This window comes from Coturnix japonica, chromosome 2, assembly GCF_001577835.2.
Source record: "Coturnix japonica isolate 7356 chromosome 2, Coturnix japonica 2.1, whole genome shotgun sequence".
In the NCBI taxonomy this organism is placed as follows: domain Eukaryota; kingdom Metazoa; phylum Chordata; class Aves; order Galliformes; family Phasianidae; genus Coturnix; species Coturnix japonica.
The window spans coordinates 21,494,994-21,509,175 of record NC_029517.1 but is presented as its reverse complement, the minus strand read 5'-3'; the positions used below and the strand labels follow the sequence as shown (position 1 = coordinate 21,509,175).

Below are 14,182 nucleotides of genomic sequence, written 5' to 3'. Positions count from 1 at the left end.
GAGGTCAGACAACGAAGGGCCACAGAAACTGGCACATAATATTTTTTACAGTGGCAAATGCCACCGGGAAATAAAGGTGACAACTAAAACCTACTAAGGTGACCTGAACATTGTAACAGGTATAAGGATACATTTCAAAGAAGATATTAACTGGAGCTGTGGAAATAGCCAGAAATTGGGCCCAAATTCACAGTAGATTGTAGAATGTATGGGAGTTAGAGTAAGAACTATACTGTGATCAAATAACTGACTCAAGAGAAGATTCAGAAAGCAAATAAATAACCGAGCATTTTATATACTAAAATGTGAGAGCTGACTACTTATTGCTCTGTGTGGGCTCTCTACAGCCCTTTATTCACAGTTCAGGAGTGAAGAAAGCTGAGGGCAGTACCTGCTAATGACTATTCCAGGCTCTAGATTCAGCCTACCTCTTGTTCACAACACCACCACATGGGAGGCAGAAGTTGGCCAGGAAGGGTGGTATAACTGAATTGATGAGGCTCATAACTCTACCCTATTCTCATATACACCAAGCCACAGCACATCGTTGTAAGATCAGTTTTTTGTTACCCAAATTCCTACTGAGAATAATACGTTTAACTCATCATGACATCGTTACTTGGGTAATATCTGTATTTCTTATGCAGTAGTTGCCATTGTTAGTAAACTTCTGAACTGTATAATCAGATATATATTGACAAGCAGAAAGAGCATAAAAAATGCTGCTTCCAGGTAGTCTGCTGCAATACATGGTATTCTGTCCTTGAGAAAAGTCATCTGTCTTGAGAAACTTGTAGGTGCATATAGTTCATACTAATTCAAATACTTCATTAAGACAAGTCTCTATTAGATTTCAGATGAATCACTCACCCTTGGGCCAGCAGGACCAGGGACACCAAATTCACCATGGAGACCCTAGAAGAGAAGAGATGGATTGAAAAGTTTATTTCAAGAGCAAACTCATGAGCTCACATTGAACTTCTGAACTTCGTTTCTTAGCACTAAATAGAAACATTTATCAAATTTCAGCAGCATATTGAAAATCTTCATACTAAACTCAGTTTTTTAGATACATAAATTGTTTTCACATAACTGCACAAAACCTCAAAGCACACAGGCTAAGAGATGCACTTCTCATGTGAAGAGAAATTAGCTATTAAATTTCAAGCTCTTTGGTCAGACACATGCAGTGTAAACTGCTTCACACTGAGACATGAAATGATGAACTACCAACTAAAATGGCTGATATGATACACAGGATGCTCAACTTGCAGATTCTATCACATGCTACTTGTGCAGAACCTGGTGCCTGAATTATCACCGTGTCATCTCCGTTGTATGCTATTGTAAACCCACTGAACTTCAGCAGATGAGCAAAGGCAACTGGAGAAATGCTGGTTAGACTGAACCTCGCCCATTTCAGAGGCAATCTGGAATATGCTGTTCTTCATGTGCTCTCTTGTCTTTTATGGGGGAAGTTTTATTGTTGCTTATGGCCTCAAATGTTCATAAAGGAACTTTTTAAAAAGGATGTATGCGCCAAGCGCCAAAGGACCTTCTCCATTTGTGGCTGGGCTTAATAAAAGGGATTATTAAACTCTGCATATAACACAGATCACTTTGTATTGGCAAATGGATTCAATGGACTCTTGCTTCACCACAATTGTTAACAAAAGGCTTATGCAATACATGCCTCTGCTTGAGCAGTACTGTGTCTGCTACTCACCCTTTCGCCTGGTTTACCAGCTTCACCAGCTGGACCAGAGGGACCTGGCAGACCCTAAGAGTAAAGAAACAAGGATGCAAACAAAATTAGGGCAGAAGACCTTTATGCTTTGTAAACCATAGGTAAAGTAGGGCAGAGCACATAGCTTCTTACCTGGAAGCCTGGAGGGCCAGCAGGACCTGTTTCACCCTTTGCGCCTTGGTTGCCCTGGATAGAAGAAAATGAATTAGAAAATGAGAAGTCACAATGATGAAAAATAAACTGCAAATTGGATTTGTGTGGAGGCTGTTACTTACAGTGACACCAGGAGGACCTTGAGCACCGTTGTTTCCCTCAGGACCAGGAGCACCCTAAATATATTCAAGAAGAAAGCTGTTGTCAGAGTTTTTATTTATGAGTAGTATCTGTCTAAGGCACTTCTGTGACAAAACCAAAAGGTCTCTATCTGCTTGTTTTGAACTCACACTGCTACATTTAAGTTGAAGCCCCGCGTTTCTTCAACTTAACCCATTTGCTTGTAACAGCTTCACTATCAAAAGGTAATATACAGGCTTACAAAACTGAATTGCAATAGGTAATTTTAGCTTATTGCAGTGCCTTTATCCTTACAAAAAATCCTTTGGAATTACAGATACATAAATCTGGCCAAGAGATGGCATTTTTTCCCCCAGAACAGATCAATTATTTGATTCCTTAGTTGAGATTTACAAAATCTTCCATTTATCTGTAGGAAAGTACTGAAAATTTACAGGGTAAGATAAAAACTATGCACTCTCCACAAAATATTTGCAAATGAATTTCTACTTGCTCCTTTTAATAGGAAAATAACACCCCATAATTAATTACCTAATCAATATCTATAATGAATAATTTTCATTCACATTAACATTAATCTTCAAGTAACAGTCTCCACTGGCATGAGGCGGTATAAACTCATTCCAAAGTACTTTCCTGTTTCATCACCTCTTTGTGCTTGCACAAGACAACACTGTCTTACACAAAAGGCTTTGAAAATCTACATTTTTCATTCTAGAGGTTGATAAAGAAGACATATCCACGTACCCGTGGGCCAGCAAGACCAACATTGCCTTTTTCACCAGGTTTGCCAGGTTCACCCTGAAGGTGAAAGAGGAAAAAAAAACACATAAAAGTTAATTAAGACTTACAAGTTGAGGACCTACGACTTAGTCTGGAAATAGAAACTTTTCCTACTGTACTTACAGTGGGACCTTTTGGTCCAGGGAATCCAATGTTACCAGGTTCACCTCTATTACCAGCGGGACCGATCGGCCCAACCCTACCATCTGCTCCAGGGAAACCCTAGAAAAAGAAAACATCTATGAAATGACTGGTGGAGAAAAGTGTATTCACAGAAAATCAGTGTCATTTAACTTTTAAACACTGATCGTAGATCACATGCACCTGCATTCCTCCCTTTTTCTCCTTTTTATAGAGCTCTGTATTTCTTCTTCCCCTTCCAGGACAAAGGCCCCATCTAAAACCCACAGAAATGAATGGAAAATCTTTTTACAGATCTGAGTAATTCAGTAGTGGAGTCTCACTGGTTTTAAGTAGCTGTGTTAAAGCTCAGAGTTCAGATCTTTACTTCTTAAATCTTTGCTGATGCTTTGCATGCACTGGGGAAACAATTAAAACCAGAGTACTTACAACAGGACCTTCTTTGCCAGCAGGACCTGGGCTTCCAGGTTGACCTGGGAGACCCTGAGAAAGGAAAGGTTTCATGTTTTTAGGAAGCAATCAAATCAGCCAACATTTAATCCACACTCGGTTGTTTTTGTTTTTAAACAAATAATGCATGTGCATGCATGCACACAAACAGACACAAACAGGACTTCATGTTCTATCAAATTTACATCTCATCTAAACCAAAATTAACAATTAGGTGATATGTGCTTCCACACAGTTGAAAATGACTGAGGTTAATGTCTGTCTTGCCTAGATAAACTCATTTAGGCTCAACTTTAGCAGAAAGTTTGCAGACACTTATTAGGTCACAAATGCAATGAAAACTCTCTCACTTCATGAAAGGTGGGTTGGAAGGGAAGAGAGATTTAAAGGACAAAAGTCCTTGAATGTACGTAATCCAGGTGGATCCAAAACCACTGAAGTGGATAGTTGTTTTCAGTGAAATCATTAACAAAACAAAATTGAAATAGTTGAGATCAGTCATCTCATATTACATATATATATCACATATATATACACCTCAACTGTGATCTTAACACTCTCATTCTGTAAACAATAACAAGCAGAACAAGTCAGTGGAGTATCCAGTACAAGGGGATGCTGCTCTGTGACCAAGGCAGTTAGATACTACCACATATTAAAGAAATGGATTTCAATAAACATTTTGATGGTACTTTATCATTTCCTCCTGGGTGTTTCTTCAGTGAACTAAGAGAAATAGTCTAATTGTGGCTTGAATAGACTTCCTGCAATGGGCTTTCTGAATTATTTTATCTACAAAATGTAAGTAGTTTTCTTTGTGCACAGTTCAAACTTACTCTTGGACCCATAAGACCAGGCTCACCAGGACGGCCAGCATCACCATTAGGACCCTTAGCACCAACAGGACCACTAGCACCACGGTTACCAGCAGGTCCCTAACAACAGAAGAAAGAAATAAAATCAGGAAGAGGTAGCAAAAAGCATCACACCTTTGTATGTAAAAGAAGATGGTTTAGAAATAATGACTCAGAGACAAGTCTTACCATGACACCAGCTCTGCCATCAGCTCCAGGGAGACCACGAGATCCAGGCACACCCTGAAAGTGAACACAAGTTAAATTTATAAAGGGAAAGAAAAATCTGTTCCTGTGAGGTGGAGGGTGCCAGCTAAATTTCAGCTGTTCAAGTAGGTCTGCTAAATATGACATAAGTGCAGCTCTAGGCACACATAGCTCAGTGCAAATGCATATAGGGAAAGAAATCCCTCTCATTTCCTTTCTATTTCTCTAAATTCTAACCTGCCTCTATAAGAGCATTTTTAGTGTTTAGCAGTGTAGGTCTGGCCATCAGCTGGGATCACACAGCCTGGCAGGTGTTTCAGCTTCTCATCTTTACAATGTTACCAGCTTCTCTTGGACGCTGTACAACCTGTGCAAGGCACAATACTGAATTCTTACTTCTACCATAAAAAACTGATGAAAGCATTGCCTTTTTTCCCAGCCTATTCCACTGAATTCCTACACCTGCACCAAGTTACACACCTCCTGAAAGCCAATGTTATTTCCTCACCCTGTGATAAGCATACTACAGATACCCTTGAAGAAACTGAATTTAAACCTCTCCTAAACATTACATGTGAGCCGACTCTCTCTTTCAAGCACTTATATCTCATCATGAAGCCTTATAGCAAAATCAATGCTAGTTCTCTAAATATTAATCAACAGATAACACAAAGCAACCTATAATTAATTCAGGGATAAGATAATATAGGGCATTAATGCAAAGCAAAAATAGGGTTGGTCCCAACAAATCAAAAGGCTCAGAACAGCAAAATGACCTTTATCTAGTAGTATTAGCACAAATTTAGTCATTTATAATGAATTAATTTCCCTTTGTGAATACAGCTTTATTTCTTCTTCCCTTTTTGCTTTTACTTCTGGAACATGAAAAGAAAACTTACTCTTAGACCAGCAGGGCCAGGGGGACCAGCAGAGCCAGGTTCACCATTGCTGCCTCTCTTGCCTTCCTCACCATGTGGACCAGGAGGGCCAGGGGGGCCAGCAGCACCCTATTTCAGCCAAGAGGAAAAGAATAAATCAGAGCTGAGCTACAGGTACTATGAGACTCTATTCATTGAAACAACACTCACAAATTGCCATACTTACAGGCTCACCCTTGTTACCGCTTTCTCCCTTGGCACCAGCAGGGCCTGGTTCACCCTAGAGTCCAACATAAAAAGAGATCCTAGAATTAAGCACCATTCTAAAAATCTTTCTTTTACCTGTACAACATTTTCATTAATCAAAAACATCTCTAATCATCCAGTGTCATGCCTGACTCTATTTTGATATTGTTAGTTAATGTAACTGTACTTTAGGCTTAATGGGCATGAAAATAAACATGTTGAAGGTGTTTAGAAACTATAGTAATTGAACTAAGAAACACTTTGGGTTGGTTCCTCTACCAAGGATACCCCTGGAGGGTCTGGTCTGATTGTAAGACTCCTGTCATGTCTCTTGATATCTTCAGGAGGGTCAGAGCTTAACAGTTCTTGCTGCCAAAGGGAGCACAGAGTGAACTTCTGTCTCAGTGAGAGACAGAAACAAGCTACAATCCTTAATTGTACTGAAGCAATAGAAACATCTGCGTTAAATGTAGAAACATATATGGAAGAAATATTTTACAATGATGGATGCTGTATCCAGTTTTCAAATGAAGACATGCAGTAAACAAAGTCACTTACAGCAAGTCCCCTAGCACCACTTGGGCCAGCAGGGCCAGGAGGACCAGGAATACCACGGGGGCCAGGCAGACCAGGAGCACCAGCAACACCAGGAAGACCCTGTTTAACACAGAGGAAATCTACTGTAAGTTCATTATCTTTTCTGATGCATTAACTGAAATGTGGTGTTGTTTGTTTTTTGTTTGTTTTTTCTTAAAGCAAATAAGTGTGCACGTGGCTATACTTACAGCTGCACCTTTAGCCCCAGGAAGACCATTAGCGCCAGGGTTGCCCTATTGAGGCAGAAGAAAATTACACTGGTTAATTCAAAGTCTCACATGTCTCCATCTGACTATAGATAAAGACTGGCAAGATACTCACAGGAGGGCCAACAGGACCACTGGAACCAGGAAGTCCAATCTCTCCTCTTGGACCAGCAGGACCAGTAGGGCCAACATTACCAGCAGGTCCGATTTCACCCTGTTTGAGAAAAGGATGAAGCTCTGTATCAGTATCCAGAGTATTAGGGCAATTGCAGAGTAATTTCATTAGCCTGACATATAAGACAATCCAATATAGGTTCCTGTTTCAGAGTCCAGGGAAACAAGAGGCTGAGAGCCGTTATTGGAATTTAAAGGCACTGAAGCTGGTAAACATAGGTAGATCCCATCAAAGCTGATGGACAACACGGAACAACAGATGGTCAGCATATCTGCATTGTTACAGAAAGCTAACCTACAAAATTAGAGTTAAGATTCCAGTCTTCTCTACAGCTATGAGTCTCTTGCAGTGGCATGAGATGTCTCAACGTGTAGGAGACCTCACTGACAGCTATCTTGTACATAAGGTGTTGTTTGCATGGATGCAAAGTGTGCCTGGTCAGAGAACTGCAGTCTAGTGCTCATAGTAGTATAAACAATGCGGAAAAAGATTCTTGATACCAGTCTCAGAAACTTGCACTCACCAAATCTATTATAAAACTGAATAATGCACAAGAAGAAAATGGTATTGCCCAAAAGCTGGAAAGTTTAAATGTAGTTTCACCATCATATTTAATTACTCCATCAGCTTCAAGAACTCAGGTTGGAAGGAGCCTGATACACAACTAAAGCTTCTTTACCCTCTTCTACTTATGTCAAGTGATGTAAACTGCTACTTTGTTTATTTGTCATTATCTACATCACCTTTCAAAGGTGTTTACAACCACAACATGTAGGATGTGGTGAAAAATTAGGTTACACCTGTCTAGAATCAATCATTGGAATCAGCTTCCTCCTGACTCAATGATAGCTACAGCTTGCAGACATGACTTGTTGGCTATGCTGGCATCCTGATCTTTTCTATATGTGTGACAGATGAAGGTCTACATTCAAAATACAAGACAATACAGTCACTTCTGGAATAGATCATGCCCTGAATCCAAAAGCAGGTTGTTTCTTCCAGTTATATAATATGGTTTTAAATAACATGTGAACTCTTCAACATGTGTGTGTATCAGCTGTGGAGTAACTATTATCAACATTCACATACAAACCCCTCCAAATACTGTAGGAATTCTTCCTCATTCTGACCTGCAGCTGATAAGATGGTACTGCCACTTCAGGTGATTTCTGCTGCCTACCAAAACTAGTCACCACATTTTGTATTCACTGTCAAATGTAGCTGCAGAAGCAGGTATTCATACCTTAGCACCAGGAGCACCTGGGAAGCCTGGAGGACCAGCAGCACCAATGGGACCCTATGAAAAGAAAGGGAAGCATTTGAGTGAAGGCTTTCAGTGATGACAAGAATTTTGCTGAAATAAACAAATTACAAAAAAAAAAAAAAAAAAAAAAGCACATTTCCTTAGACATTTCTGCACACTGAAATATTATTTGCCATTTGCAACTCCTGACAGGTTTGGCTCATTACTAACGTCAATGAGGAAAAACACAGTGTATATGAAAAAACATAAATTAAGCAATGAAGCCAAACACCTGAGGAAGAATAAACAGAGGATAGGCAGAGACAGGTATCTGCAAGATAAGACGCCTTGCTGTACTGTCCCAAGACAAACGAGAGGGAGTGTTGCACCCTGCAACTGCAGGTCTTAGAGTGGCCATTTCTAACACATTTACAGTATAGCGATGACTGTGTGCACTTTCACACCAGTAATTGTTCTGATCTATCACAAGAGCCCATTGTAGTGTTTTTCTTTCTTCACATAAGAGAACTGGGAAGATCTCTGCATCTCTTTACAAGCCAGCACTTGATCCAACTTATACTGAAGTAATTAAGAATGTCCAAGGATCCCAGAAAATGGATCAAGCTTAATGGCTAATGAAGATAGAAGCTGCTTATAAAATATGAATGAATTAGAAATCTTGATTCATACCCAGGAAAAACAGTTTGAGGCAGTCAGTATGTGTTTAAACTTCTTTTATTGCAAAGACAACAGCTTTTCAGCTTGCCAAAGCCTTCTACTGAATCTACTGTATCTAGTGATTGCATTGATTTATGATTATGAGTGGACAAGCTTCCTAGACTCCAGTACTCAGACACCAAAAGAGATGTGTTAATGGATCAGAGCCTGTTAGTCTTTAATGCATAGTAATGCAAAGGGATAGTTTTTCTTTGATTTCTAATGAAACGAAACTCATTCATAGCTATTGGGGATTGATACCTGCTTTTGTGAACTAATACCTACTGTAAGTAGATCCAAGGGAATAAAATAGGTCAGCCTACAAAGTAAAGAGGAATTGGCTTCTGGCATTCAATAACTGGGCACGTGATGCTCTCTCTGGTTTTGCAGAAGCAAGGATAAAGATTAAATGCTCTGTAAAATACCCGCAAAAATATAAATGTTCAGAATTTTCATTGTGGTGACTCTTTTTTTTCATTTCAAATTCCATGGGGAAAAGGAGAATTACAATATTTTTGTTCTTGCTTAAAAAGAAAAAAAAAATGCTTTACAGAATGCTTGCAACATGATAACCTAAGCATGTGCAAAATAACTTTACTGGTATGGACACCAAAACCCAATGCAAGTTTCTGTTGCTGTCCAGTCAGGGTAATACCTGTGTAGCCAGCAGCATCAGAATATTTTTCCTAGGGTACTTCATATACTTTCAACATAGCTAAAGCAGTTTGGTTCTTCTACATAGTATAACATCAGATCTGGGCTAAGGTATCTATGCGACTTCATTTTAAATGCTCAGTCACATATATTTTAAAATGCCTTGCGTGGGAGGACTGAAGTGAAATTCATACCTCTGCTAACAGTTCTATTCTGCTGAAGGATGGCAGATGTTTGCTGTGATGAGGAGCATTAGAATCAACTTTTGGTAACGTTGACAGAATCACGTATGGCTACATCACCAATGTACATTTGAAGGCAGGAAGGAAAAGCTATTCTGGTCTATTTCTGAGTTTATTCGTTTATTTATTCATTTTGACAGGTTTGAAACTATACGTTTGTACACACTTTTGTGCCACTGAAATAAATGAGATTATTAAAGTCAGTGGTGTGCTATGGCAACACCATCCTTTAAAAAGGGCAAATCTGTACTGCAGGTGCAAACTTGTGTCGTAGAGTGAATATAATACTTTTTGGATATGTCTGATACTAGTCATTTCCAACATAAGCATAAAATCTACCTGCTAAAAGGTATAATCTTTGATTTTGGGATGAGAAAGATTCTGTTAGACTGGTGCAAATAAGGATTTTGTTCACCAGCTTTTTTACTATGAATTCATCAGTGTAAATCAGATAATATTTTGTCCCATAGATACAGATGTGTTAAGTCCCAAGGATCACAGCACTGCAAAGGACTTACAGTTTTTAATGCTTTTTGTGGCAATCTATTAAGCAACAAAAACCTGTGTTTAAAATACCCACACAATCAACTTCTTAGAGGCCTGAAAAGTCCGCTATCAATGGAAAGATGGGCATAAGGCCTAATGGAGGTAAGCTGTTAAAGATCAAGACTGGAACTTACTGCAGGTCCAGTGGGGCCAGCGCTGCCATCACTCCCACGAGCACCCTGTAAGCAGAGAGCATAGTGTAAGACAGGAAAGAGTCAAGGATCAGAGAAAGCCACAGTAAGTGGCTGATCATTAGTACCAATAGACAGATGGGAAGCCACTTACAGCTGGTCCAGGGGCGCCTACTCTTCCTCTTTCACCAGGGAGACCGCGAGCACCCTGAAAGAAAAATTAACCCATTTAGATGTGACTACTGAGCAAAGATATACAGATTTTTTTCACTTGCTAAGTCTCTATGTGAAGTAAATTTTATCCAAGCAATTCTGTTCCAAATATTCATATATTATTACACTAGATCATCTAGCCAGCTGACTGTCACTGATGAAAATAATTGGCCAAATGCTGGCTGATCCATACCTATCAGATTTTCCACAGCAGCACTGAATACTTACAGGTTGTCCTGGGGTACCATTTTCACCAGGGGCGCCAGGTTCTCCCTATGAAAGAAAAAATTCACATGCTTAAGTTACTCAAAAGATTCCTCGGACTGACAGCATGAAGACAGTTAAGAGGAGATATTCAGTCTGCTGTAGCACTCGCTCCACTACATAGAATAACAGCAAATGGGCTCCTAATGGCGCAGAGGCTGTGACTGTCCCATTATATACAGGAGCAAAGCCAGCCGAAACCCTCCTAAAAAAGAAGGCTTGGAGCAAATTGGTTCACTTTCCAGTCTCAGCTGTCTTTACTCCTTTTCTTCATTCTGTTATATTTGCACTGTAGCACACACCAAAGAGATAGGGCAAGAGAACTGTCAACTACCAGTTCTGATCAAACTGCAACATTTTTTTAGCTTTTGCCTTAGGTTAAGGTGACAAAATTCGCTGATCTGTGCTGTCAAATGACTAAAAATAAGACAGAAATATCTGAGTAAAATTCTTATGACCTATAATATTGATCTGAGTGATAACCACTAAAACATGACTTTTCTCCCTTAATATTAGCAGTTCTCAGTAAACTCACAGTTTGTCTAGACTGGCTTATAGTGACAAAGTTAGTTCCAGTGCACTGGTATCCTGAGCATATTTGAATGCACCAAGCCTTAAATGCTGCAAACTGTAGAAGTTTTTTTGCCTTAATCACAATTAAATCACATCATACTTGTGTTTTCAGTCAAATTAGCATTCCTAATAACTGCTCTTTCACTTAATTATTTACTTCATTTGCTTTTAGCCTCCAAAGATTGGACAGAGTGCTTGGCATCTTTATTACCGAACTTCTTCTGGAGCTTAACAAGTTGCAGTGATATTGGAAAACACCATGGTACAGTTCATAACTATAACCAAGTAGTGCTAAGCTCTCGTAAAAAAGCAATAATGAGGATTAGAATTTGACCCTTACATTGTTACATTAGAAGTTTTTGAATGCAGACCTACTGTGAATGAATCACTAGCATTAAAATTTCCTACAACCCCAAAAAGCAGTAGTGATTTTTAAGACTAATATAAGTAGGTACTGGAGTGGGAGTGATTAAGAAATTGAGAGAAAGAGCTTGCTAAATGTTTCTGGACCATGTTTAAGAAAAGCTTTCTTAAGCACAGTGTTCTAATATGCACTAAGCTGAGGAAGACGAAAAGGAAGAAGTCTGGAGATCAAGTAGCCTTAATTCAGAAGAGCACTGCATTTGTCCAAAGTTCCAGCAGAAAGCCTTACACTGAAGCATGTCTCACACAGTAGAGTTTCCTAGACAAATTAGATTCTCATTTTAATGTGCTTCAGAGAAAACCCCTAAACTCCAACTACATTTCATAGAAAGGCAGAGAAAGTCAATTATTAGGAACCCAGTTCAGCTGCTCTTACCCATTAACAGTTATTACTTGACTGAGGACTCAAGAAAGAGGCCCTAATATGATTTCTCATCTTGAGTCGCATCTATCTGTCTTACATGGATCTGCTGACTTCCAGATTACTGCAGCTGGGCAGTATTCAGTGACAACACTGAAGATCAATTGGAGAAGATTTCATACATATTTCCTTAGAAAGAGCTACAAATGCATCCTATGCTTTCAGATTTCATTTTTACCTTGGTGCCAGGAGTACCAGGTTGTCCCTTTTGACCATCCAGACCATTGTGTCCCTATATTGAGTAGAAAACAAAATGTTAAGTTTGTACTTCCTCACTAAGTGCTACACACAAAGTATGCATTCTCTTCTGACACGTAATATCCAAAATTTCAAATATATTAATGCATTTAGAATATATACTTTAAATTTTCAGGGTGTTTCAGTACCTTGAAGTGCTGTTGGTTAACTATTCAAGGAAGAAGTTCGCATATACTCACCCTAATTCCCTTAAAGCCAGGCAGACCAGGAGTTCCAGGGAAACCACGAGCACCCTAAAAACATACAGAGCATGAATGATTGTCTTTCATATTATATACAGTTAAAAAAATAAAGAAAAAACATAAGTCTTTCATTAACATTAGTGAACAGATTGGGGTCCCAGTCACTCAAGTGATGAACACAGTCCAATCCCAAACCTCTCAGGGTCAGACTTGTTCCAGGTCTAACAATAATCAACTTGATTTCCCAGTTCTGAATCCCAGAAATTTCATTAATTAGCCTGTGATATCACAGCTACATTAGTATACTATTTTACCTCTGTTACTAGTAAAGAGGGCAGAGGTTGGAGGGGTTGGGGAACAAAACAAAAGCATAACTCTATACAGTGTCCTTGAAGGTAAGAAATTAAATAGAAACACTGAGATTAATCCGTGTAAAGAATATTAATGGATTGTTCATTGAGAGCAATTAAGAAATACCATTATGGATTTAATTGATAGGAGTACTATTTCATGTAATAGACAGTAGATCACTACTTACCTGAGGACCAGCAACACCCCTCTCACCAGGTCTTCCAGGTTTGCCAGGGTGACCCTAAAATATGTAGTAAAAATACACTAAGAGGGAAAGTTCATTTCATATAAGAATAACACATAGCATTGAATTACAGACCTAAAAGAGATGAAAACTTTAATGACTTACATCTTCACCAGCCTTTCCTGGAGGACCAGGGGGACCACGAGGACCTTGGGGACCCTGTTAAAAACAGACTGAGTATTATGTCAAGCAAGGTGAGTTTCTTCCCTGGTTTCTGACTTTAGTATAGGCACAGCAGGAGACTGAACCAACTCAAGGTCTTTAGACACTTTGTGAGTTTCAGATCTGAAGAAGTGAATATGAATGTTCATCTCTGTTTCTGTAACAGGACTATCCAATTCAAACATCCAAGAGCAAGCAAATGGATGGGAGTAGCAGGCCCAAGCATTACAAGCTTATCCTTGCATTTTATTTCTAACGCTAATAGTGTCTACATGTGAAATCTGTACTTACTGTTTGACCAGGTTCACCAGGCTCACCAGGAACACCTTGAAATCCGGGAGGACCCTAGACAAGAAGGGAGATTTTGTTAGTGTTTGAACAAGCTATTTTGTGATTCAATGGGTATGAAAAAATCCTTCTACTGATTAATATTGACTGTACTTACAGGAGGTCCAGATGCTCCAGGTGGGCCTCTAGGTCCCATTAAACCCTAGGGAAAACAGATAAATAATTTAAAAAAAACCAAAACAACACACAATCAAACATGACTACATAAACTCATCTACAATACCTGCTCCTGACATTCCTAAAATTCTGGTTAAAATGGTAATTTTCAGTGTGCAATGTTCAAATCAAATTTGAGGAAGTTAAGAGAGTTGCATGAATTTGCAAAGGCAGCCCAAAAACAAATAGATTTGATGGCCAGTGAAACCCGTGAGATGATTAAGAATGTGCCATTATGGCTGAGAACTCTGTGATCAGGCATCTTAATCTATTGTAGTTCATCAACAAGTGCTTTCACACACTGTCTCATTCCTTTTTACACACTGCCTCCTTGGGAATGAGCTTCCAGATCTTAAAGGTCACAATGACCTATTATGAAAGGCTGTATTTTGGGGCCTGTCATAACTTTCAAGAAAATATACTGAAAAAAAGGATAATTAAAAAGGTAGAGAGGGGAAAAAAATGGAAAAGAAATG

General features: G+C 39.1%; 1 protein-coding gene across 1 annotated transcript in view; it reads right to left on the bottom strand.

Moving 5' to 3' along the window:
* Positions 1–14,182, bottom strand: part of COL1A2 (collagen type I alpha 2 chain) — a 35,515-nt gene that overhangs the window by 13,336 nt on the left and 7,997 nt on the right. Inside the window, exons 7-30 of the mRNA XM_015853543.1 lie at positions 13,648–13,692; positions 13,494–13,547; positions 13,146–13,199; positions 12,984–13,037; positions 12,443–12,496; positions 12,184–12,237; positions 10,553–10,597; positions 10,266–10,319; positions 10,115–10,159; positions 7,822–7,875; positions 6,519–6,617; positions 6,386–6,430; positions 6,159–6,257; positions 5,581–5,634; positions 5,376–5,483; positions 4,459–4,512; positions 4,252–4,350; positions 3,395–3,448; positions 2,948–3,046; positions 2,789–2,842; positions 2,023–2,076; positions 1,880–1,933; positions 1,727–1,780; positions 871–915 (exon numbers count right to left, since the gene is read on the bottom strand). Of these exons, the coding sequence (XP_015709029.1) occupies positions 871–915; positions 1,727–1,780; positions 1,880–1,933; positions 2,023–2,076; positions 2,789–2,842; positions 2,948–3,046; positions 3,395–3,448; positions 4,252–4,350; positions 4,459–4,512; positions 5,376–5,483; positions 5,581–5,634; positions 6,159–6,257; positions 6,386–6,430; positions 6,519–6,617; positions 7,822–7,875; positions 10,115–10,159; positions 10,266–10,319; positions 10,553–10,597; positions 12,184–12,237; positions 12,443–12,496; positions 12,984–13,037; positions 13,146–13,199; positions 13,494–13,547; positions 13,648–13,692 (1,485 nt within the window). The remainder of the gene's footprint in view (positions 1–870; positions 916–1,726; positions 1,781–1,879; positions 1,934–2,022; positions 2,077–2,788; positions 2,843–2,947; positions 3,047–3,394; positions 3,449–4,251; positions 4,351–4,458; positions 4,513–5,375; positions 5,484–5,580; positions 5,635–6,158; positions 6,258–6,385; positions 6,431–6,518; positions 6,618–7,821; positions 7,876–10,114; positions 10,160–10,265; positions 10,320–10,552; positions 10,598–12,183; positions 12,238–12,442; positions 12,497–12,983; positions 13,038–13,145; positions 13,200–13,493; positions 13,548–13,647; positions 13,693–14,182) is intronic.